This window comes from Heliconius melpomene, chromosome 5 (genome assembly GCF_056956725.1).
Source record: "Heliconius melpomene rosina isolate 202511_hmr_F chromosome 5, ASM5695672v1, whole genome shotgun sequence".
Classification (NCBI taxonomy): domain Eukaryota; kingdom Metazoa; phylum Arthropoda; class Insecta; order Lepidoptera; family Nymphalidae; genus Heliconius; species Heliconius melpomene.
In genome coordinates, this window is record NC_140393.1 from 3,032,542 (window position 1) to 3,056,632 (window position 24,091).

A 24,091-nucleotide genomic window follows, 5' to 3' on the forward strand; every position below is an offset into this window, starting at 1 on the left:
CAAGCAATTTATTCCGCCATGTTAATAACAATCGTCGCTACGCGTTGCTAAGCAACGGCTTGCAAAGTTTGTTGTTTTAAGAAAACGTCACCCAAAGTGAGTTTGCTTAATGCATCATGGCGCGCGCCGATATAGATTTGTATACATTAAAAATTAGATGATTTCTATAATTTGATATTCATCTTTCTGAAAATAAATATAATAGTCACTTTTAGCATTTCATCTAGATGGAAATTATAGTTTACTGTATAACATTCTAATAAATAATTAAGATGTCACTGATTCCAAATGACCTAGCCTACGAGTGGTATAGTATAACCGACGCGAACGGGCAGATGACTTTGATGATTTTGTAAATTTTTATATATTTTCGAATTACTATTATTTTTTATGTAATTATTTGCTGCTTATAATTAATTTATCTCAGTTCGGTTATCTATACCGATGTTATACACTTAAAATATCGTAATTTTAAGCATTTGGGATTTTATTTAATATTATTCGCAAAAATGTATAATTATTTAATATACAAAAATGTTTAGTACGCGCGCACGGCAAACTTTAGGTACTTTTTCTAATATTAAGAATTTCCTTTAGTTACTTTTACTTCTTTTGTTTGTTCATTTCGGTTACTCAGATATTTTTTCTAATAATAAATCTCTACTTATTATTATTTTTTAACTTATTTTAATTATTTAGGCTTATATTTTCGCGGGCGTAGCCGCGTCCGGGCCCACTAGTAATATATATATAAACACATATTTTTGAACGAACATTCGGACAACATTAATTAACATGTAATTTTAATAATATAATTATGAAGAATTTCTTATAATGCTTGCTCTAAGGATTGAACCTGTTACCCACCATGTCCCAAACAGCCAGACTGAGGCAGATTGAGGATGGCGCCTAGCTCTGAACCAATTAAACCACAAAATAACCAGACATATGGATCACCGGATGCCAATTATAATTACGAGTATTTACATGGGGCAATATAAATGAACTAATTTCACGATTACGCATCAAGAACACTTTTTGATCGTCAAACTCATTTCACGCGTCGACTAATTAGGATTGGCACACTAGCTACTGTGTTAGTGGTTAACTAACTATTTAGTTAACTAATTTAAACTAACTTTAACTAATTTGTATTAGTCTAAACAGTATGTGGATTACTGAAATATGTCAAAAAAATTATGTGAATAACATGCATGGGAGTAAGCTATTAATTGCCAGTTATTAGCAAAATTTTAATTTCAAGTAATTATTTGAAACGTTATATCTACTAATCTATTAGTAACTTAGCGTTGCGTTTCTACGTTCCTTTCTCCCTTTTTTCGTTCATTGGAAAATGGAGAACGGAGTGTCGTAACACTGCGTTCCGTCTGCCTACCCTGCTGTGTGCAGGATACTGCGTAAAGCTAAAAAAAACCTTAGCAATTATATTACGTCCATAGATGACAATAGTATTATGTTTTTAATTTTTTACTATAATTTTGTCATTTATATTTAATTTTACTTATACATTCAAGTAGGTACAACATGTCAGATATCAGACATCAATTTATTACAAATATTTATTTTTAGTTTTTTGATCTGAAATTTGATTGATAAAGGCTTTGTGTTGCCATTATACATGTATATTGTTCGCTTCGTAATCATTTTTCTGCTATGATTCATAAGGAGGAAAAACAAGAACAGGGAAACTTAAAACATAGTATGGGAGGAATAAAATGTCGAATATGATATAATATATCACACAATATAGGCACAGTAATATAAACACACTGGTTATTAAATTTAAATTATGAAACCACAGATATATAAGTAAGTATGTACCAGTTATACAACGTTCTCAGAACTATGGAGCTCTTTATTAAAGACGATAGTAGTTCGTTTCCGTGGACGGTAAAACGTAAAATTCCATTTTTTTAACATAACCACAAGTGAAACAGCCGTATAATAAATACTACATTGTATAAACAACGTAGTTCGCTTAATACGTTCAGAAATGAAATTTCATTTGTGACATATTGACATAAGAGCAATATTCGATATAGATAAAGCTTTTTTGATTAGTTTTCACTTTACGCCGAATTCCGGAGGCATTGGGTGTTGAGTAGCGGGGATTGGAGTGTCTTAACACTTTCCCTCTGCCCACCCTGCTGATGAAACTGATTTAATATAATTTAATTTTAATTAAACAATAATTAAATATCGACTTCAGTTACTCGTGGGTCCTACTATAAAATTTTCAACAACGGATGATCCAAGCAGCTAAGCAAAAGAACTACCAATAACAGTCCACGCTGTCAACTTTATCTCATCCAGGGTTATGTTAGAAAATCCTGCAAAGTATAAAATATTATTTCCATTTTATTTTCCACTAATAATATATAATTTCCATTTTAGGTATGTACGTATGTCGTACAAACATTGTCGATTTCAGTCCGGTAAGGAAAACGGTAAAGCCATTGTTATTTTAAAATTATGGAGTTCCTATAATTTATCCTCGTGACGTTAGTTTCGCTATATGGTTCGAGTTGGTCGTTTTTGTTGTTTCATGTGCTTTGGCCTTTTTGGAAAAACTAAATTCAAATGGTAATAATATAGTAATTGGATTTAACTTGAAATAAAAATAATAAAAGGTGAGTCAGTATTATTATATTAAACAAAAATCTACAGTTATGTTATTTACTTTTATCTTTTACTGAAATAAATACTTTTAAAATATTAATATATAAGATATTAATTAATAATTACCTCAACGCCGCGCTTGCCTCGACACCAGAGTGAAGAAATGTAAATATAAATATTAAATAAATATTTAATTTCCTCGAGTGGGCATAGAACCCACTACCAGTCGCGTTTACAGTCACACTTTAAGCCCCTGCGCCACAACAGGCCTCACATAACGTCTGAAATATTAAAAACTAATCTTTTAAAATATTATGTAAAGAAACGTATAATTAATAACTTTACACTTTTTTTCAGATGACGCAAACTTGCCTACCAACGTATAGTTTTTACATTATTGGCGGTGTTTACTTAATTTTAATCTCGTTTATAATATATTTACTTTATTTACTTTTCTCAAATAAGCGTAAATTATATAAAACATTTGAATTAAGCGAAACCTTTGAGGCAATAAACAATAATGTTGACAAATATAAAAATTCTAAGGAAATCAATGATAAGAAACCTTTAATTCTACAAGGTACAACATACAAATGCGACGTAGAAAAAGTAAATACAGAAATACACACAGAAATTTCTGTAAAGAATGTAATTGAAACTAGTGTGGATAATAAAAAAGAAAGGAAGAATGAAAATCGTGATATACAAATGGTTAAAAATAATAACCCAAATGTTATTGCGCTGATCTCACCTGAGGAAATGAAGAATTTATGTGAGAGTGTTCTTAAGAAAAGTGGGAGAAAAGAAGATAATCTTGACTCTACAGGGTCCAAATCTGAAATACACCAAAATGGAATACTATTAAATAAACTAGAAGGTTTTGGAAAAAAATTAAATAAAAATAGAAAATCTGTTTCTGTTTCCAATTTATACGACGTTGTCAAACATCCTCAGCCTGTTTGCATAAGAATACAAAGTCAAGATGATATTACTTTGTTACTCAATAAGAGGAAAAGTCGTATAATCATAAGAGATACACTAACTCAATATGTATTTCCTCTGTCTGCCAGAAAAACAAATTATGTAAATGTATAAATAGTATTCTTCACTGAGGAAATTGAACAATCAACGTTAAGAACCTATCAATAAACAGGCTTCTATCCATCATGTTGGGATAGTGGCATTTTGAATTTTAAATTGTTTTCTTTGTTTTGATTGTTTTCATTTATTTTTCCCAGTTCGATCGACGGCCGTAAGCCGAGGTTCGAGCCCCGCAGTGGGTGCCCTCACAGTCGTCGATTCCCTCACAGGCAGCCACATAGTGCTTGCATTTCTTCAGCGACAGAGTACCCTCTTCTCTGCCCAACCGGTGTCGCTGTAAAAGCCAATAGGGCTAACAGCATTAACCTCAAGACCTAAAAAAAAAGTTTTCATGGTGTATTGTGTATTTTGCAGGCCAAGCGCCTTTCATTGAAATGGATATTGAAGGATAATACGAAAATGTGATCTTTCTTTCTGGCGACAGACATGTGGAATTTGGAACGAGACTGGGAGATGATGATGAAGATGCAGGATTGAGTGATCATAAGAATTGAATAAAATATAGCTTAAAGAGAATCAAATATAGTTTAAATTTCACTTGTAGGTGCTAATTACGAACATAAATGTTCGTATACTTATGAAGTTAAATAATTTTTTGTACTGTGCATGAATGTTTGAAGTTAATGAAATGAATAAACTGGTTTGTAGTTTTTTTTTTGAAGATAGCAAAAATGGTATTAAATTAAATGCATTATCAGAACAAGAAGTTGTAATAATTTCATACTGCACAGAGCAGAGTAGGCAGAAGGAACCTACTGTTAAGACACTCCCTTCCTTACTTTTGCCGAATTGTAAGCGAAGAAATTAAAATATAAATGTAAATAAATATCTCATTTCCTCGAGTGGATATCGAACCCACAACCATTGCGTTACACTCACCTTGTGCCGCTGCTCCACGAGGGAAAATGATTTAAGATATTAGATATATACATTTTAGATAGATAAGTTTCTTCTTTTTTAAAAGCTTTTTTTTACTAACAATATTAACAGTTGTTTACAAGGCTATTTTGGAAGCGAGGTTGGATTTAAAATATAATTACGTTATAATATAAACCCATTTAATTATTTTTATTATTATCTAATAGATGCTATGAAATTTTTAATATATAATTGTATTAAATTTAATATATTTAGTAAAGATTAGGTTGCATTTATTACAGATAGACAAATAAATAAATAAAATAAAATAAATCAGCTTCAAGCTGTATCTCGCACATAACAGAGTAGACAGAGGGAACCTTCCCCATTTGAGCGGCGGAACTCAACGCCGTGCCTTGCCTCGACGCTAGAACGAAGAAATGATAACATCAAATATTTCATTTCATTTCATCGAGTGGGAATAGAACCCACAACCTTCATCCACCACCAGGGGCTTACCCCTGCGCCACGACTGGCCTATAAGTCGTATAAAGCTTATTATAAATCAGATGCAATGCCGTTGTTATCGACATGTTTATTCGACCATATAGAGTTTGTGTTAAATATTGCTCACCGCAATTGCGACAGGTATTTGCTAGAGGTGTTTGCTATTGACAGGCCCTAGATTTATACATTATGTACTTTTGTTCAAAAATAATAATAAGACTGTAAGACTAATATTATAGTACAATTTTTTTCCGCTTCATCCTGTATCCTGCATGTAGTAGGGTAGGCATAGGGAAACTAGACTTAAGAACTCTCCGCACCCTACTTTAACGCAATTTAACAACTCGACACCAGAGCAAAGAAATGAAAATATTAAATATTTAACCAACTGTTAAGAAAATCCATTTTTGTTTCTGACTAAAAAAAACGTATCGTACTTGTGTTATTATTAGTTTACATTTTGCATAAAATTGCCCTGGTTCCCTCTACAGAGTATAGTCATATAAATCACCTTCTTGGATATGTATCAAAAGAACCCTGAAAGTGTTTGCCTCTTTCGGTATACAAGCATAATCGACTTTCTAGCACGTCATCTACATATATTTTTGCAAGCATATTTTCGAGATTCTATAATAGTGTTCTGTTTACCTTGCAAAATACGACAATGCGGATGCTTAAATCATTTTGGATAGGTTTTTTATCGTCCCACCGTATCCAGCAGGGTAGACAGAGAGAACGTAGTGTTAAAACTCTTCGTTCCCCATTTCCTGCCGTATTCGAAAAGCATTGTTTTTTAAGTGGCGCACTTACTGCCGCACTTTGCTTCGGCACCAGAGCGAAGAAAATGGAAATATTTCATTTCCTCGAATGGGAATTGCCTACAGAACCTATCATTTTCTTACGTGTTCAACACAAGAATAAAAAAAAATATTTTTCCTAAGTGAATTGAACCTACGACCATCGTTTGCAGTCAGATGCTGTAATAATTCGTCATCCGTAGTCTAGCAATTTAAATCGGCGGTGTTGAAAAAATATCAATGTTTTAAATAATGTAATAAAAGAAATTGGTAAAAAAATCTTACAGCTATATCACTCACATGTAATGCTATGTGATTCGATAAAATTATTTTTATTGATATTGGCAATATCGATGGTATTACGTGACAAATATTGAGGTAAACCTCAAATTAGGGTAGGATCAAGGATATTTATGCTTTTGAACGACTTCTTTTTTGGTTAAAGGTATGTATTTATGTATTTTTTTATGTTTGTCCTACGGTTTTTTCATCATTAGCAGACGGATTTTGTAAATTCTTGACCTTTACCCTTCCCTCCATTTGATCCCCTTTGGTCCCATTACCACTTTCAATTTTCTTGGCTTATATAAATTTAGATACTATTTTCGAAGTCGACGCCAGCCCAGAAAAGAATAAAATTAAGAGATTACTACAACTTTATCGAACAAAAATAAACATTACTAAATTTATGGCCTATTCCAAATACCATTTTCCAAAAATGAACATTTATTAAAATTTGGTCCATTTTCTATATCATTCAATGACCACGTCAAAGATTTATCTCTTACCTGTCTCTTCCTTATGGTAGCACCTTGATTAATGTATTTCAAATTAGGACATTGCAGCTTACAGTTTAGTATTATATTAGGTAAGGGAAGTATGCACTGCACGTACTTGGTTTAGGTTCCAAACTTTTCGAGAAAACTAAAAAGGACTAAACTTATTTGGACGTGTTAACAAGTTTTTAGACGACAGGAGTGTTAAAGAAGTTTGGTTAACTAGCTTCGCTTGTTACTTGTATTTGGGAAAATTCTTTTATTTCTAAGTAACTAACAGAGAATTCATGGCGAAATTACTGGCTGGGTGCACAAAACTAAAAATGTAGCGCACTAAGAGTGAATTTCCCGAAATCACTATTTGATTCTCCTGTTTAATCTTAATTCTCTTCTTTTTAATACTTCTATATTATAATATAAGCGTATAAAATAAACCAAGAACATCTACTGAGATGACAATGTGTGATATATTCAAATTTCAGTGGTAAGCCTTCGCACTAAGCTGGATTTAAGGTCTAAACCACGACTACGAATTCTTATGTACCTACTATGTATGTACTCTTCTTGTAGCCTGATGTTCAGATATAATCCTACGCTAGGCTGAACTTTTTTGTTTTATAACTTTACTAAATCGATTATAGAGTAAAACCGGAATAGCTACAGAACTTTTCAGAAACTTATTATAAAAAGAATATACGTATTTATAATAAATGTTTTTTTTCTTGTATTACTATAAATAAAAATAAATGAGCTGTTTTATTTCACCTCTCGAGGAAAAGATAGTAAAGAAAGTCATGTTTTTATTTTAAAAAATACATTAAAATAAATTATCAATGTTTAAAATGTTTAAAAAAAAATATAATCATAATAAAAACATTACAAATTTGTTTTTTTTTTACATTTTTAAAGTGTTATTCAACACTTGGAAATGAAAAATATTTTTTTGAAAATATAAGAATTTGAACGTAGCGGGATTTAAACCCGTGCTTCTTGGAAGACCACCCTCCCATGCCTCTGGTTACCAAGAGAGGGGGGGGGGGGGGGGGGCAAACCCCGCTACGTCTATTTATTTATTTTCATACTATTTCATACCGCTACTTTAAGTTATTTATTTTCATAGTACTATCATCAGATTAATATAATATAATTTCCAATAATATTCATGCAACTATCGTCTGACCTTAAGGGCTAATGGGATCACACCGTAACCTTTAGGTTAGACTAGTCTTCAGAGTTATATAAGCTCCACCTGGTCTTAACGACTAGAGCTAGAGGTGTTAGATTGCTTTATATATACAGTTTTGGAGAACGAGAAAGGTCACGCCTACCTATCTTATATGAAACAGACTCGATACTTTTTATACTTACCAGTTTTTCTCATTTTATAGGGCGAGAAGAGAACCTGTTGTTCATATACAATTTAATTTAGTTGGGTGATGCGAATTAGGCTTACAGTTTGTCTTATCAGTTCGAAAAAACTATAATTAAAATTATAAACGTTAAACATATAATAAATAAATAATAAATGCTTTATTTAGAAATTAAATGTTACACATAAACTCTAATTTTGTTAAAATATGGAAAAATAAGATAACAATTTAGTAGAGGTGAGCGTTGGCAGCCGTACTAGTGTAAACTGTATCACAGCTGACCGAATTAACATAATATTGTGTTTTCAAATTCAAGCAATAACTTAGTCGAGATTGAATGTATTTTTGATACTACCTACCTATCTATCCTCGTAAGATTATTGCCTCAACCATCGTGAATGTACCAAATATTTCTGCTAACATCTATACATATCTATAGTAGTCAAAATTGAAATCCAACGAATGCCATGTGCATTCATTGTATATAAAATGTAGTGAACGTGACTAACCTACCTAAAAGTGCTTGTAAAAGCCTATTTGAATAAAAAAAATAAAATAAATATAAATATTTCTCATTGTTTCAGATGGGACAATGTATATTCTCGCGAACGCAAGCACTCCGCTCTACGACTACAACTCAACAGAGAGCGACTACACTCCGTACAAAGAACGCATCGAAACATATTTGGTTCCAGTTATATTTGCTATAATATTTATTGTAGGCGTTCTAGGCAACGGTACACTTGTTATTGTTTATGTCAGGCATAGGGGTATGAGAAATGCTCCTAATACGTAAGTATATTCATTATTCTATTATGTGCTTAATTAAAAAAATTAATAGCAATATAAGTTGTCTGGGATATGGGAGAATGCTTCCAGAATTCGGTGGGAAGTGGGTAGCAGAGTGTCTTAACATTACTCTCCCTCTGCCTACCTTGCTACTGAAAAAAAAAATCGCTTCTGAGGTTATGTCAGAATGGCAGTATTCGGTTACGCCATTCACATACATATCTATAAAATGTGTAAAAGGTGGTATAGATTAGTGTTAAAACTCTACGTCTTAACACTAATCTATACTTGCCAATTCGACTAAGGTGATACTTTCAAATCCGTTAAATACCATCAAAATAAACTATATAAATGGCTTTATATTACTACATTTTTATTCTTTTTATAAGTTTAACTTAAATGCTTAAAGCAATAAAAACTAAATCTTATTAGTAAAATAAGGCACTTTTACCGTTTAGAAGTGAACTAGTCTGCTTTTACTGCATACATTTCTGTTTAAGTAAGTTTTAAAGAAATCTATTACTTATTCTATAAAAATATATTCAAAGTTGTTTTTATTCAAGTTATTATTAGCTTAGGTATAAAATTTGAGAATTTAGACTATATTTTTTAATATTGTTCAATTCAGTTATTTAGTTAGGGCATTCCGAGAGTGTCATTTGGCCACAGGTGTCCATAATAATTACTCATAACTAACAGACTGACCCCTATTTTTCCAGAAGGCATTTGTTTTTTAAATATATCCCGTTTATTTCAAAGTAAACACAGAAAACCACCGTTTTCCACGTTTCGCTACGAGACTTTTTTATATTAACTCGGTTGAACAATATATTATTATTTAATAGAAAAATAATTTTCCCACTAACATTCACATAGACACGTTTTAAACAAACCTAGATTGCGTATTACTTTCATATATTTGTTTTTTAACTATAAAATTTCCCAAATATAATAAAGTCCTATTCTACTAATATTATAAATCTGAAAATTTGTGAGGATGGTCGGTTGTTTCATTTTCACGAAAAATTACTGAACGGATTTATATGAAATTTTACAATGAAAAAGAGTATATTATATAATATATTAAAATAAGACGTAGGTCACAATTATTTATGTAAAGTTTGTAAGTAGTTTGGCTATGAAGCCAAAGTATGCAAAATTTTTGCATATTAAAACAATAAATATAAGCGGGTGTAGTAACGCGTGGATCGGTTGCTAATTAATATTTTTTACTTATAATATATATATATATATATATATATATATATATATATATATATATATATATATATACTTATTAATATATTCCACACATAGCAGGGTGGGTAGAGGGAACCTGAAATCCTCGTGTTGAGACATTCTGTTCCCATTAAGACATTTCCATTCCACACTTGCCGCCAAATTCTAGAGTAGCGGAACTCACAGGTTACCTCGATACCAGAGCGAACAAATTAAAATATTAAATATGTTATAACGTCCAGTTGGAATTGAACCTACAACCTGTCACGTTTACAATCACACACTTGTGCCTCTACACCACGATTGGTCTGTACATATATCCATATAATATAATACAAATTCCTTTCCAGATACATATTCTCCCTAGCGCTCGCCGATCTACTAGTAATATTAATATGCGTACCTTTCGTATCGGTTATCTACACTTTGGAATCATGGCCGTGGGGGGAAGCCATATGCAGGATATCCGAGACCGGCAAGGATATAAGTATAGGGGTATCCGTGTTCACGCTGACCGCTCTCTCTGCTGAACGCTATTGTGCTATAGTCAACCCCTTTAGGAAGTTACAGGTAATGTTAGATATATTGTAGTGCTTATTTTTTGTTTATAAAAATAATCCTTTTAGTATCTAAGGCTAAAGTTTGAGAAATAAATGATAGTGTAATTTTATTATTTTTGTCTATAGTGCCATATTTTAATACGATAAGCCAACGGGAAATGCCCTATAGGCTTTGATCACACGGCGAATTTCCAACTAAATGAAGCAAAAACGATAGATAAATACTCGTATGTTGTTTTCATTACGTTGACTTAGAAGCATGGTTTTTGCTGCGTTAGAAGAGACCGTAAATCTGAATAATTAATATTAATTTCAGCTTGATATCTAAACGCAATCTCGAGAGAAATAGTCTTGACAGATGGACAGACGTACAAAATACATTCATTATTTTAAATAGATCCATTATTTGAACCCTGTAATGTTTTAAATAGAAAAAATAATTTAATAGAATAAATAAAAAACAGTTTTATACACAAAAAAATATTTATAATAATATTAATATTCCCTAATTTTCACATCACATTAACCCTAATTATAGTTTAAATATACGTAGATTCAAATGTAACGTATCCTTATTGTCTCCAAGGACGGTTAATTTAGTTGCAGTAATTAGTATGTAACAGCGTCTGAACTAAACGCTACTAATTAGGAAGTTGTGAACGAGCCCCTCGTTAGCGGAACCTGTGTAACTGAATGTAGGCGACACTTCCACACGTTACATTTCTGTACACACTATTGTTTTCTCCTATTAAATTTACGTATAATTAATATATTTCTATAGTGTAAGATATAAAACTTGTTTTGGAAAAACTAAAAAATACCAGCTAAATGGGCTATTTAGATATCATACGTGTTAGCGTTATCATAAAGAGACTATATGCATAAAAATTCTTTATAAAATTATTCCATTACAAAATGAATGAATTATAAAAACATATTAAAAAACACTATCTTCAAAAGTAGAAAAACCTAGCTTATTAGCTTTCAGCCATTTTTGTGTAAATTGGAAGGAACTAAATTTGTTTTATGTGATTTATATGTGAATTTTTATATAAATGAATTTAAATAAAATTATTTGAACCTATACATATTTGAATAATGCTTAAAAAAAGTCTCGAAGATTGGTATTATATTACGCAAAACCTTTGACATGGTTATTACAACTTACGTCGTTAATATTCTGTGAAACTTCCAAAAAATCTTCCTACGAGCTCAACTTCTATGTCCTTCGCTTGTAGGGATCACTTTAACAAGGTTTTCCACTGAATGTTATTTTAATAAGATGTCATTAAGGAATAAATTGTTTATAATTATTAAGAAATAAAGTAGTTAAAGCTAAAAATAATTTTAAGTGATTTATAAAAATCTGCATTTAAAAAATATTTCTTCTAATTGCTTCCTAATTCTGATATTTGAAAATTCTGTTGCAGTTATTATTTTGCATAAAGCTCCTTCATGTTTTTGTTAACCGTGAAGGTTAAGGTATCTAGTCAACCCATTAAAAATACAATTTGCCTTCTTAAATATTTTAACATTTACATAACTTACTAAATAACATTTTTTTCTCATAATTGAAAAATGAGTTTAAAAATTATTTTTATGCAAACGAAACGAATTTATAAAATATATGCATTTATTTTTTATACAATTAATTTTACTATTTTTATAAATAAAATATTAGAATAAATTATACCGAAAAACTGGTCTGTGAGACCCACTCCGCAGTACGTCTAACACAGCAGCCTTAGACGTCAGTCAAGACTTGCAAGAAAACAAAATACATGCAATCTTCGAAACTAAAATATAAAATATCATAAAACGAGAACAATTTTAATGCATTTCTTAAATATAATATGAACGAATATTGAAGTGACCTTTTATAGTCAAGAAAAAGAAGCCTTATAACTTTTCCATTTCAGCTTCGCAAGCTTCCGCTCGTATGTGCAACAATTATATGGGCCGCTGCACTAATCTTTGCAGCGCCAGCGGCCATTTTCTCCAGCACAATCACAGAAGACCTGTACAGCAACGTATCTATTGTTTATTGCTCGCCTTATCCACACGAGTGGCATCAGTATTCAAAGTATGTATAAAAGATTGTTTTTTTTTCATTGTGTATTTCCTTTTTTTTTGTAGAGATACGTAATATCACAGGACCATATTATATTAATGTTTGATTCTTCTGGAGGCATTGCGTGTTGATTGGCGGAACACATCACCGCGGTTTGCCTCGACGGAAATATTCAATATTTCATTTCCTCGAGTGGGAATCGAACCCATAGCCAGCCGCATTTACAAATACACTTTGTGCCCCTTGATTAACAAGCATTTATTAAAATTATCTAATAGTAACTGTATTCGTTTATTTTCATATTTGTTAAAATAGCTTAAATCAATAGGGAGAAGCGACATAATATTACAATTCAATAACTGAAAAAGAGAGAATAGAGTGGTGGTCTTCTTGACTTATTTAAAAACCATTATATAGCTCCATTGCAATGGAACCCTGTTTAAGAAAATTGTACTTTTTTTGCTTTTTTTTTTTTACTATAATATGGCCAAACACCCAATATCGAAAAAATAGCAAACCAATAAGATTTTAAATACATATAGGTAACCTTATAGATATATCTTTATAGACTTCTAAATGCTGAGGGCGTCCCATTCAAAATTCACTTGGAAATTTAATGCTCTGTTTATATTATAGGTATACTAAATAGATTAAAGCGCATACATTCAAGTGTTAGCGGTATTTATTAGCACAATGAATTCTATAGGTTTTGCATTCAAATATCAATTCAATTCAACACAGCGAATTTTTCTTTTTTTAGTAAATGTGTATAAAAAGGCCCTCATGGTGATGTGAAACGGGTCTAACTTGATAGTTGCGAGTTCGATGCCCATTTGTGTGAATCACTGATTTATATAATTTAACTTTGGCAAAACAAAGCGAAAAAATATAAAAAAAAAAAGAAAAAAAAAATAATAAATATTTTAAATTCAGATGGAAAGCGAAACTCGGAAGCATTGTTTCCTTAACACAAGGTTCTCTCCACCTACCCTGTTGTATATAGAAGAAAGCGTTAAACAAAATTGTAGGATGAATTTATTGAAAAGTATATTTACTTTTATTATTTGCTGTTCTAATGGAATATTCATATGTGGAAAAAAATCTTTGGTTGGTGGAACTGAAGTTGCTAAAAGGTTTTGTAACTTTGAAATGGAAATTTTATTACCTAATACTTAATAAAATAAGAAATTTTGTGGTTATTTTTAAGATAAATACCTAGTAAAATGTAAATTATAAATATAATTTAGTCCAGTTCTCGAGCTATGGCATACGTTGAAAATATTAAATTACTAGTGGACCCGGACGCGGCTACGCCTGCTTCAACTATAAGAATATTTATTAAATATATTCATGAAATTATTTTCAATTCTCAATAGGATTAGTAAGAAAATATAAGCTCAAATAATCAAAAAGAATAATAAGTAGATACACATTATTAGAAAAAAATATCTGAGTTATTGAAATGAACTAACAAAAGGATTAAAAGTAACTAAAGGATAGGTATTCTTATTAGAAAAAGTACCTAAAGTTTTCCGTACGTGCGTACATAGATATCGACTCTACGAAATAACTAAACATTTCTCTCTATTAAATAGGATAATTTGAGCGGGCAATATCAAATAAAATAAGAGGAGAATCAAAGTGTATTTTAAATTAATTATAAACAACAAATAAAGTTCGAAAATGTATGAAAATTTATAAAACCGTCAACGTCATCTGCCCGTTCGCGTCGGTCATACTGTGCCGCCCGCTAGGTGGCTAGGTCATTTGGAATCAGTGACATCTCCTTAATTATTTATTAATTATTTATTAGTATTTATACAGTAAACTATAATTTCAATCTAGATAAAATGCTAAAAGTGACTATTATATTTATTTTCATAAGGATGAATATCAAAACGTCGCGGTAGCGGTCGCGTAGCAACGACGGTTGTTATTAACATGGCAGAATAAATTGCATGTCAAATTAGAATGTACTTTAAAATATATTAGTATATATGTGTAATGTAATACTATATAGCCTATAGCACTTCTGAAGAATGCAGCTTTCATACAAAACAAAAACAATGAAAATCGGACCAGTAGATCCAGAGATCTTAGCGTTCAAACAAACAAACAAACAAACAAACAAACAAACAAACAAACTCTTCCGCTTTATTATATTAGTATAGATATACTGTTAACGAAAGCTCTCTAATCTTAAAGAAATAAAATAACTCTTTACATACTAAAGAGGTCATACACTTCCATACTTAAAGGTTGTTTATCATACTTATTACAGATACTTAATATTATATTATAATAAAAATAAATAATTATAATAAAGATACTTAAAAATATTTCGTAGAATGCGTATAATAATCATAATCTAATAAAATAGAATAATAATTTGAATGTTATTAAATTGCTCCGTCAAATCAACAGCAATTATCTTCAGAGACATATTATACCTCTTGGTATTGTACCATTTTCAACGGTCCAAATTAATATAGAGAAAAATTAAGAAAAAAAAGGAAAAATATCATCCGAATTACAAAGGACTATATATTATGTGAGAATGTTAATAAATGTATAGAAATACAATTTATTTTTGAAATTATAATAAGTGCCTGCTAACATATGTATAGCAATAATTTTACAATAATTTTTGCTATACCGTGAATTTGAATATAATAAATATTAGTATTTAAAAGGAAATTATGCATATAGATTTTTCAATAATATACCTAATATGATTCCAAAATTTTAGTTAATTATAAGCAAGTTAACTTAAAAAGTAATATTTTTACTAAAAGCTACAAACTAGCTGCTATGTTATTTGTATATACATATATATGTTAAACCAATGAAACATAAAGTCTTCTCTATACTTATTTAATGTTTTATTTATAAGAAATGATGTTTTTAGATGGATGACCCTAACAAAGGCGATTGTGTACTACGCCCTACCACTTCTAGTGATCGCTTTCTTTTACTCTCTGATGGCTCAGAGGCTACTAGCGAGTACAAGAGAAATGCCCGGAGCCCTACACGGTGGACAGGGGGAGGCTCAAGCGAGAGCCAGAAAGTCAGTTGCGTGTATGGTGCTTATTTTTGTTATAGGTTTGTATTTTCTTTCGTTTTTCTTTTATTATTGACTAGCGATCATATATCTATATAAAATTTTTGTTAAGTTATGAGATATATACCTATACTAAAATTTACTAATTAATATACAAAAAGTTGGGCTGCCTTTTCCCATTTTCCGCTGAATTTTTGGGCATTGTATGTTACGCACGGAACTCAACGCCGCGCTATGTTTTAAAAGGAAAATATTAAATTCATTCCTCGGATAGGAATCGAACACGCAACCGTCACATTTAAAATCTTACGCTTATTTATTTATTACTTATGTAATATTAGAACATAATACTAAAATATTGTTTTTTTTTTTTTAATTTTAAAAACTACATCCACGGGCGCATAGTTGCCCGTGCCTTTTTTTATTTTAAGAAAGTTCTTTTAATGTGGCGTACTTAATTTTGGGACAATTTTAACTGTACTTACATCTAGAGCCTATATTAGAGGGGTTGGATGAGACCCCTACCGACATTTTTTTTTTTTTTTTTTTACATATATTATTATAGTCTTTTGTATAATTATTTTATACATGTATATAGGTGTGGAATTTTAGATTTGGCCTGGCTTATGCAGGACGCCTTCCTTAAGTTTTTGAATACTAAAATATTATAAAATCATATATTTGAAATATATTGTTTTCTTACCAAATCGTCCATTAAGTTACAAGTAGTCAGCGCTTTTGTATATTTTCTCGTCGATATATATTTTAAGTTCAAGAGCTTCTTCAAGAGAGTGTTTCGAATACTTCTTCACGTTAGACACTTATGCACGACAGAAACCTTTTTAGACTCAGTAAAGCTTTTTAAAATCTACATGTACTAAACCCCATTTTATTATATATATCGAATAATTTTATATTGATAGAACCAGTTTCTTATTTCGGGTTTTTGCCTTGATATCAGAGCGAAGAAATGAAAATATTAATAAATAATAATTCATTTAGTTTACATTAGATAGGTGATTTCGTATAAAGAACATTTAATTTCAGTTTAATTCACTTTCTCTGTTAGAATAGATCTATTTTGGAAGACGTTAATATAGCGTAGAGTTTGATGAAACTGCGTTTACATTTGAAACGTAAATAACAAAGTTTATTTAGTTACAATGTACTCGTAGATTTAGATGTATTCAACTCTGTCAGCTAAGTATTAACTTTACATAGTTTCTGGAGACCCACCTTATTTGGATTACAAATTTAGTTTAATATAACAACAAGAGAAACATAGCAAAATTTAAAACGATTCTCAAATTCCATTCTATTTTTTCACTGGTAAAATACAGACTTATATAATATGTAATTTTTACCCAAGTGGAAATCGAATTCACGACCTCAGTTACATATTTTTATTGCGCTATGAGGTTTATGAGCATGCATGACTAAAATTTAATAACAACAAGGATTATTAATATTTATGAATATAGGTTGAATAGTAAACAAGGATGACGTTTATTGTCACTTTTCATAATAATTATTTTGCGGTGGAAAATTGTTATTTGTATTGTGAAATAATTATGTATATTTAAACTTTTATCATAATTAAATAAAGCTGCAGTTTGTTTTTATGGTTGAGCGCGTTTAACTTAGAAATTACTGGTGCGAATTTTTTATTTCATTACATTACATTAAACTTATTATTCTTAGCTTTATAAATCTATGTCTATTTCTTGTTTATAGTTACCTACAGTATACCTTTAAGCTCATTATGCCGTTTGTCAAAATAAAATTTTCCATCGTTTTCTATCCCAGCGATAATTTTCTAGTTCAGACGTCCCATCTTCTGGGATGACTTTCCCCTACTCCTTTTACCGTTTCTTGGATACCAATCGGTTATTATTTTTTAAAAAAAATCCTGTTTACTTTTTTATGTATCCCAGTCTGCTTACACTTTAGTTGGTCTATTTTTGTAAGAATGTCTGTTATTTGAATATTGGTTCTTAAAGTTGTATTTCTTATTTTGTCTTGGTTTATGATACTCATCATACTCCTTTCCAAGATATTACAGATTACATCATAACAATAATTTCGATGTAACTCTCTGTAAATGCGGTCAGAATTACATTCCAATTTCGATTTACCACGCGGGTAAAGTCGAGGATAAAAGCTTATATGAAAATAAACATTAAAATACTACAATTTAAAAGTAAATCACGTTTGTATATGTATACATTTTGGAAGTATGTATATTTTTTTATTATTTAATAAACATTTTTATTTAAAATAATTAATATACAGTACAATTTATTTTGATATAAAAAAGATAAATCTATGATCCAATATATATTTCTATTCAATTTTTATAATACCGAAGTGAGGATAATGGAAGAAGCAGCCAAAAAAGGCTTTTACGCAGAATTATTTTTGGGCTACTTTCCTTTTGTTAGTATCAGTGGAATAGCCAATTACAGCTCATTGTTCGATCCTGTAACATTATATGAGATGACTCTTGGAGCGCTGGAACAACTACTATTGTTGTTCTTCTTTAATGTTATTATCAAATTCTATTACATTATATATAACGATATTTGGATTTTTCTTTTTATTTTATACTAGTGGACCCTAACGCGGCTACGCCCGCTTGAACTATACGAATATTTATTAAATATATTTATGGAATTATTTTCAGTTTTCAATAGAGAGACGTTTGTTATTAACATGGCGCAATAAATTGCATGTCAAATTAATAAGTATTTTAATATATTGGTATATATCGAAAATATTACAAATATGAGAAAAAGAGTATCCTATGTTCATCCCGAGACCCTCAAGTATCTCTATATGAGTATTTTATATTATGAGGAATTAATAAAGTAATAAAATGTTTTTAGGTAGACATCGTCTAAACTCTAATTTGAGTACCTTATTAATTTTATTCGGTTGTCTTATATTTCAAGGCAAAGATCTCTAAATGAAATTTATTTGTAATTTTAATAACACATTTTATTATATAAAAAAAATATTTTTAATATCATTCAAAAGCGCCTGTCCACCTATTTACTACGTCGGAATTCACACAATTGTTTGCTTGTGATAGATTAATTTTTTTTTCTGTAGCTAGGTAAAGCCCACTATTAAAAAAATATTTTCATATATTAAATAAATCATTTAAAGAAATTAAAATAGTACACAAAAAATATATAAAACCTCCTAAATATTTTAAGAATATAAATATTTTAATAGTAAAAAGTATAAATATTAACTTTGTTTCAGTATTTTTCGTTTGCTTCCTACCGTACCACGCGCTTGAACTATGGTTCTACCTGTGGCCGACAGCGCAGAGCGATTACAACGATTGGATCCACGCTTTACGGATAGTTGCATTTTGTTTGAGGTAAGTTCATTTATTATAAGCTACAATCGAAAAAACAGTATCGAAGATATTGGAGGAAGGTCACGTAAAAAGCATGAGGATTTCCCAGAGGACATGCATGAAGAGGTTGATGGCAGTGGACGAGGCGAAAGAGGTATGTAGAGACCGTAGCGTTTACGGTCCGTTCTCTCAGACTACCCCGGTAGGGATAAAGCGTGAAGTTAAGTTAAGTTAAGTTTGCTGTGTTTTAGCTTCCCTGTGGTCCCTGCGATTACAGGGGTTGAAAGTTTGTATAGGTTTTTTTTAAATCGTCACCAATTTTTATAAAATTTGAAATTCAGACTCTTAAACGTATATAATTAAACACATGTTTCATGGTTTTTTAGAATTCACCCCCTAAGGGTGCAAATAAGGGGTTGAAAGTTTGTATGGGAAAATTCTTAAATCGCCACCGAGTTTTATAAAATTTGATATTTAGACTTTTAAAAATATTTAATTGAACATATGTTTCATGGTTTTCTAGAATTCACCCCCTAAGGGTGTAAATAAGGGGTTGAAAGTTTGTATGGAAAAATCTTTAAATCACCAGCGATTTTTATAAAATTTTAAATTTCGACTCTTAAAAATATTTCATTGAACACATGTTTCATGGGTTATTAGAATTCACTCTTAAATACGCAAGTGAAACTGCGCGCGTCCGCTAGTATATATATATATACAAAACCTAAATACATACATACATATATATATATATATATATATATATATATATATATATATATATATATATATATATATATATAGCTACATATATACAACAAACCATTATATACATTTAAATGATGGTTGTATGATGTTTCATACTATTTTCATTTGTAATCAAATTCCCTAATATTCCATCTACTATGTATTTATATTATACATAATATAAATAAATTTATAAATCGACAGCTTCAAAACTTTAAATAAAATTGGAAATCCCAGTCCATAAAGAAGGTAATCAACCCTCGAAATTAAAGTTTTTGAATTTTGTTCATCGGTCTCATGCATTTAAATAACTCTGGTGGTAGTTGAACTCCGTTTAGAAAATAATCGCTTTTTACACTTTCGTAAACATTAAATACTCATTTGTTTTTTAAGAATTAACTATTTTAAATTTATTTTAATTATATTTATCGGTTTTTATAAATTTGCTGGTATTCCGTAATGGATGAATCTGTAATGAACTTGAAAAGAGATTTTGATGTAATATAAGAAGATAATTTTAGCTAGTAGTAGTTGCATATCCATACCTATATTATAAATTCGAAAGTAACTCTGTCTGTCTGTCTGTCTGTCTTTTGCGCAATCAGGGCCAAACCGCTAACTTCATTGTGATAAAATACTCATATAGAGATTACTTGAGGGTCTCGGGATGAACATAGGATACTTTTTTTTCTCATATTTGTAATATTATCGATATATACCAATATATTAAAATACTTATTAATTAGACATGCAATTTATTCTGCCATGTTAATAACAAACGTCGCTATGCGACCGTTGCTAAGCAACGATTTGGAAAGTTTGTTGTTAGCAAACGTCACCCAAAATGAGCTTGCTTAACGCATCTCTCTATTGAAAACTAAAAATAATTTCATAAATATATTTAATAAATATTCGTATAGTTCAAGCGGGCGTAGCCGCGTTCGGGTCCACTAGTTCCAATATATATCGAAATATAATAACAATTTTGTTAATATAAAACAGTATAGTTAAATTCAAAACCTCCTTTTACAGAAATCGGTTACAAATAATACTGGACATAAAAAAATAAAAATATATACCTGATTATTACATTCATATATATTATATCCACCTTGAAGTGAACCAATAAACTAAAATTGAAGCAGTTTGAGATAAATTTATGTCCCAACTTGAATCGACCATCGATTCTATTTATAGAATCTGTCGGTGCACAGACGAACATTACCGATATATATTTAGTTATAGATATAGTGAAGCAAAGGTGTTTAGTAGTCTTAGTATGTATAAGAAATTGCTTAGAATTTCATAGATGCACTCGTTCATCGTTCCAAGTGGCATATTTAGGAAAGGTTCCTTTTTTAAGAAAATACAATTTTCTGTATAAACATTAAATTAAGATATTTACGCAAATCCTAGATTCATTTGTAAGAAAGATATAAAATACCACCGTATAATCTGATATTAAAAAAGAAATTGGGCAAATAAGTAAATATTTACTTTTAGGGTTCCGTACTTCAAAAGGAAGAAACTGAACCCTAACCTTACCACTTTGTTGTCCGTCTGTCATCTGTAACTTATGAAAAATTATAATATTTGAAACAAAAAAAAACACTCTGTCTCTAAGCCTCTTTTAGGTATCTCAGAATTGATGTTACGAAAGCTAATACAAATGTATGTGAAGGGGAAAATTTATGAATAATTTGCATTTCATCTCAAGGGTAGAAAACTCGCATCAATCGCCGAGATTAAATCAGCTAGCGTTGAAGTATACGCGAAGTTTCGCGGTTTTAAAATATTTTAAGACAGAATAGCGTGAAACTATGAATATTCATTAATTTCCAGATAGGATTCCAGTATCTGGATTTCGAGTAAGTTTAATTCAAAAATTCGTTTATGTTTTGGAAACTTTAAACTTGCAATAATAATAATTCTAGTATGCAAACCCTATTTTATACAGGTATTTTCTAAAAAAAATATTTTACTTCCTTCTTCTTATGAAACACTTGCAAAATCTTGAAAAGTTTACTTTGTGCTGAAAAATAATAAAAGTATTTCCTACAAATGGCACTATTGCATATTCTGAAGGATTCTATCGCATTTTTAAGGATATCGTGAAATATAAATATTGTATGTCTATAATTATTATTTTCAGCTTCACTGCCTAGTGTTAAAACACTCCGGTCCTCACATTCATTCCGTCGTATTCTGGAGGCATTTCTGAACGAAAATGAAAATATTAAATATTTCATTTCCTCGAATGGAAATCGAATCCACAACTTGTTGCGTCATATATAAATATTGTATTATTACAATGAAAATATTTACGCCAATTTGCTAACAATCAGTAGAACTACGAAGTAATCAAAGGGTTTCCTTTGTCTTGTCAGGAAGAAGAGTTAGGAACAGATAATGGTCTTGATAGATGGAATATTTTCTAAACATGTTTTCATTTCATTTATATCTATTTTCTACCAACAAGGCCGACGTGGACTGGGGTTAGTGATTGTTCACTCTGTGGTTGTGAGTTCGATCAACATTTTGGTGAATGAAATATTTATATAAATATGATATTTATTTTTATTTTTCCACTGTGGCAAGGTAAAGTTATTTATTAAGTTATTCATTTTAATAAAAAAAGATTTCGACGAATTGAGAACCTCTTTTTTTAAAGTCAGTTAAAAATGTTTTTTAAAAACTATGTTATATTAAAAAACTTTATACCTACCACATTTTATTGTATAGACAGCCTCATACATAGATTTCAAATATTTTATTTATTTCTACTCTCCAAGGCACGGAGTTGTGGCTAGAATGTTCCCTTTGTTCACCGGTGAATTGTAATGTCGATTGTATGGAATAAAATGGACGAGCCAGTGGCAGACCGCTTAGCTATGCAATATGGGACTTATTTTAAAAGTTTTATACAATAAATCGTTATTGTGGCGTAGTACGTGAATTTGACATGACGATCAGAAGTTATAGTTAAAAATATCTTATTTGAAATATTAAAGAAGCTCTTTTTTAAAAGCTTGAAAATATCCTGTTTAACATTAAAATTAAATATCATCAGCTTCACGCTTTAACCGGCATACTGCAGGGTAGGTAGAGTGACAAAACACTCCGTTCATCGTTTCCGCCGATTTTTTTCGAGGAAGAAATGAGAATATTAATAAATAATAATTAATTCCCTCGAGTGGGGTTTGAACCCATAATCGTCGCACACATCCTTGTATCACTGCGCCATGATCGGCGTAGTTTATAATACTTTTCATATTTTGAATGTTCTACTAAATGGGCTATATAATCTTGTTTAATTCCTTAATGGACGGCACTGGGTTACGACGTCATTATGCTATTTCGAAATGCTATGTAGTAAGTTTGTGATGATGGATGTCTGTTCCACTTTCACGCAAAAACTCCTGAACGGATTTCGATAAAACTCTATAGTTATATAGCTCATATATGAGAACAACATATATATACAACAATATATGTAAACTTTTTGTATAATTTGGCTATAATATTACAAAAAGTTTAAGTAGGCCTACGCCCACATGGCTACGCCATGTTTGGGTTCCTAGAAGCTGGTATTCGTGCATTATTAATCGGTATTGTATGTGTATTAGTTATATATAAATATATATATTTTATTTATGATATTTGACTACCCAAATCAACACAGGCTAAAATTGTTTTTTTTTGTAAATGGTAGAAGTATGAAATATAAACTTACATAAATATGTTTAGTTTCCTCAACTCCTGCGTGAACCCAGTGGCCCTGTACTGTGTTAGTGGCGTCTTCAGACAGCACTTCAACCGCTACCTGTGCTGCCGTCGCGGTGCATTACACCCGTCCTGTAGTTCCAGGCTGTCGAGAACTGCTATATGTGAAACGTCCTTTAGAAGCACTCAGCGACATCGATGCAATCGGTAAGATTTTTAAAGCAATATTTTTAAAAATGAATATATATTTAAAATTAAGTAGTTCAGTAAGTAAATAAGTAAGTTTTAAATACTTTATCAATTTCAGTTAACTGTTTCTTTTAAGTGGTCCAAGAATGTCTTTACTATTTTATTTTAATGTTATTTGACATTTTTACGATTTCATTTTTACATGGACATAACCATTTTTATAATTTTAGTTGTAGATGTGTGTGTAGTGAAGTAAGAATATTTAGTGAAATAAGAATTTGTTTTTCAGTTTAGAA

The 24,091-nt window shown here is 30.4% G+C and overlaps 1 protein-coding gene and 1 long non-coding RNA gene across 2 annotated transcripts in view; both read left to right on the forward strand.

Annotated features, from left to right (window-relative positions):
• The window catches only part of LOC146538909 (neuropeptide CCHamide-2 receptor-like), a 52,710-nt gene that overhangs the window by 25,440 nt on the left and 3,179 nt on the right, over positions 1–24,091 (forward strand). The window contains exons 2-7 of the mRNA XM_085185678.1: positions 8,634–8,841; positions 10,428–10,647; positions 12,557–12,720; positions 15,617–15,810; positions 19,037–19,157; positions 23,631–23,813. Coding sequence (XP_085041804.1) covers positions 8,642–8,841; positions 10,428–10,647; positions 12,557–12,720; positions 15,617–15,810; positions 19,037–19,157; positions 23,631–23,813 — 1,082 coding nt within the window. The 5' untranslated portion in view covers positions 8,634–8,641. The remainder of the gene's footprint in view (positions 1–8,633; positions 8,842–10,427; positions 10,648–12,556; positions 12,721–15,616; positions 15,811–19,036; positions 19,158–23,630; positions 23,814–24,091) is intronic.
• LOC146538910 (uncharacterized) lies at positions 2,536–4,383 on the forward strand. Its single transcript, XR_014878018.1, has 2 exons — positions 2,536–2,651; positions 2,998–4,383. It is a non-coding gene; the product is annotated as an uncharacterized LOC146538910 (long non-coding RNA).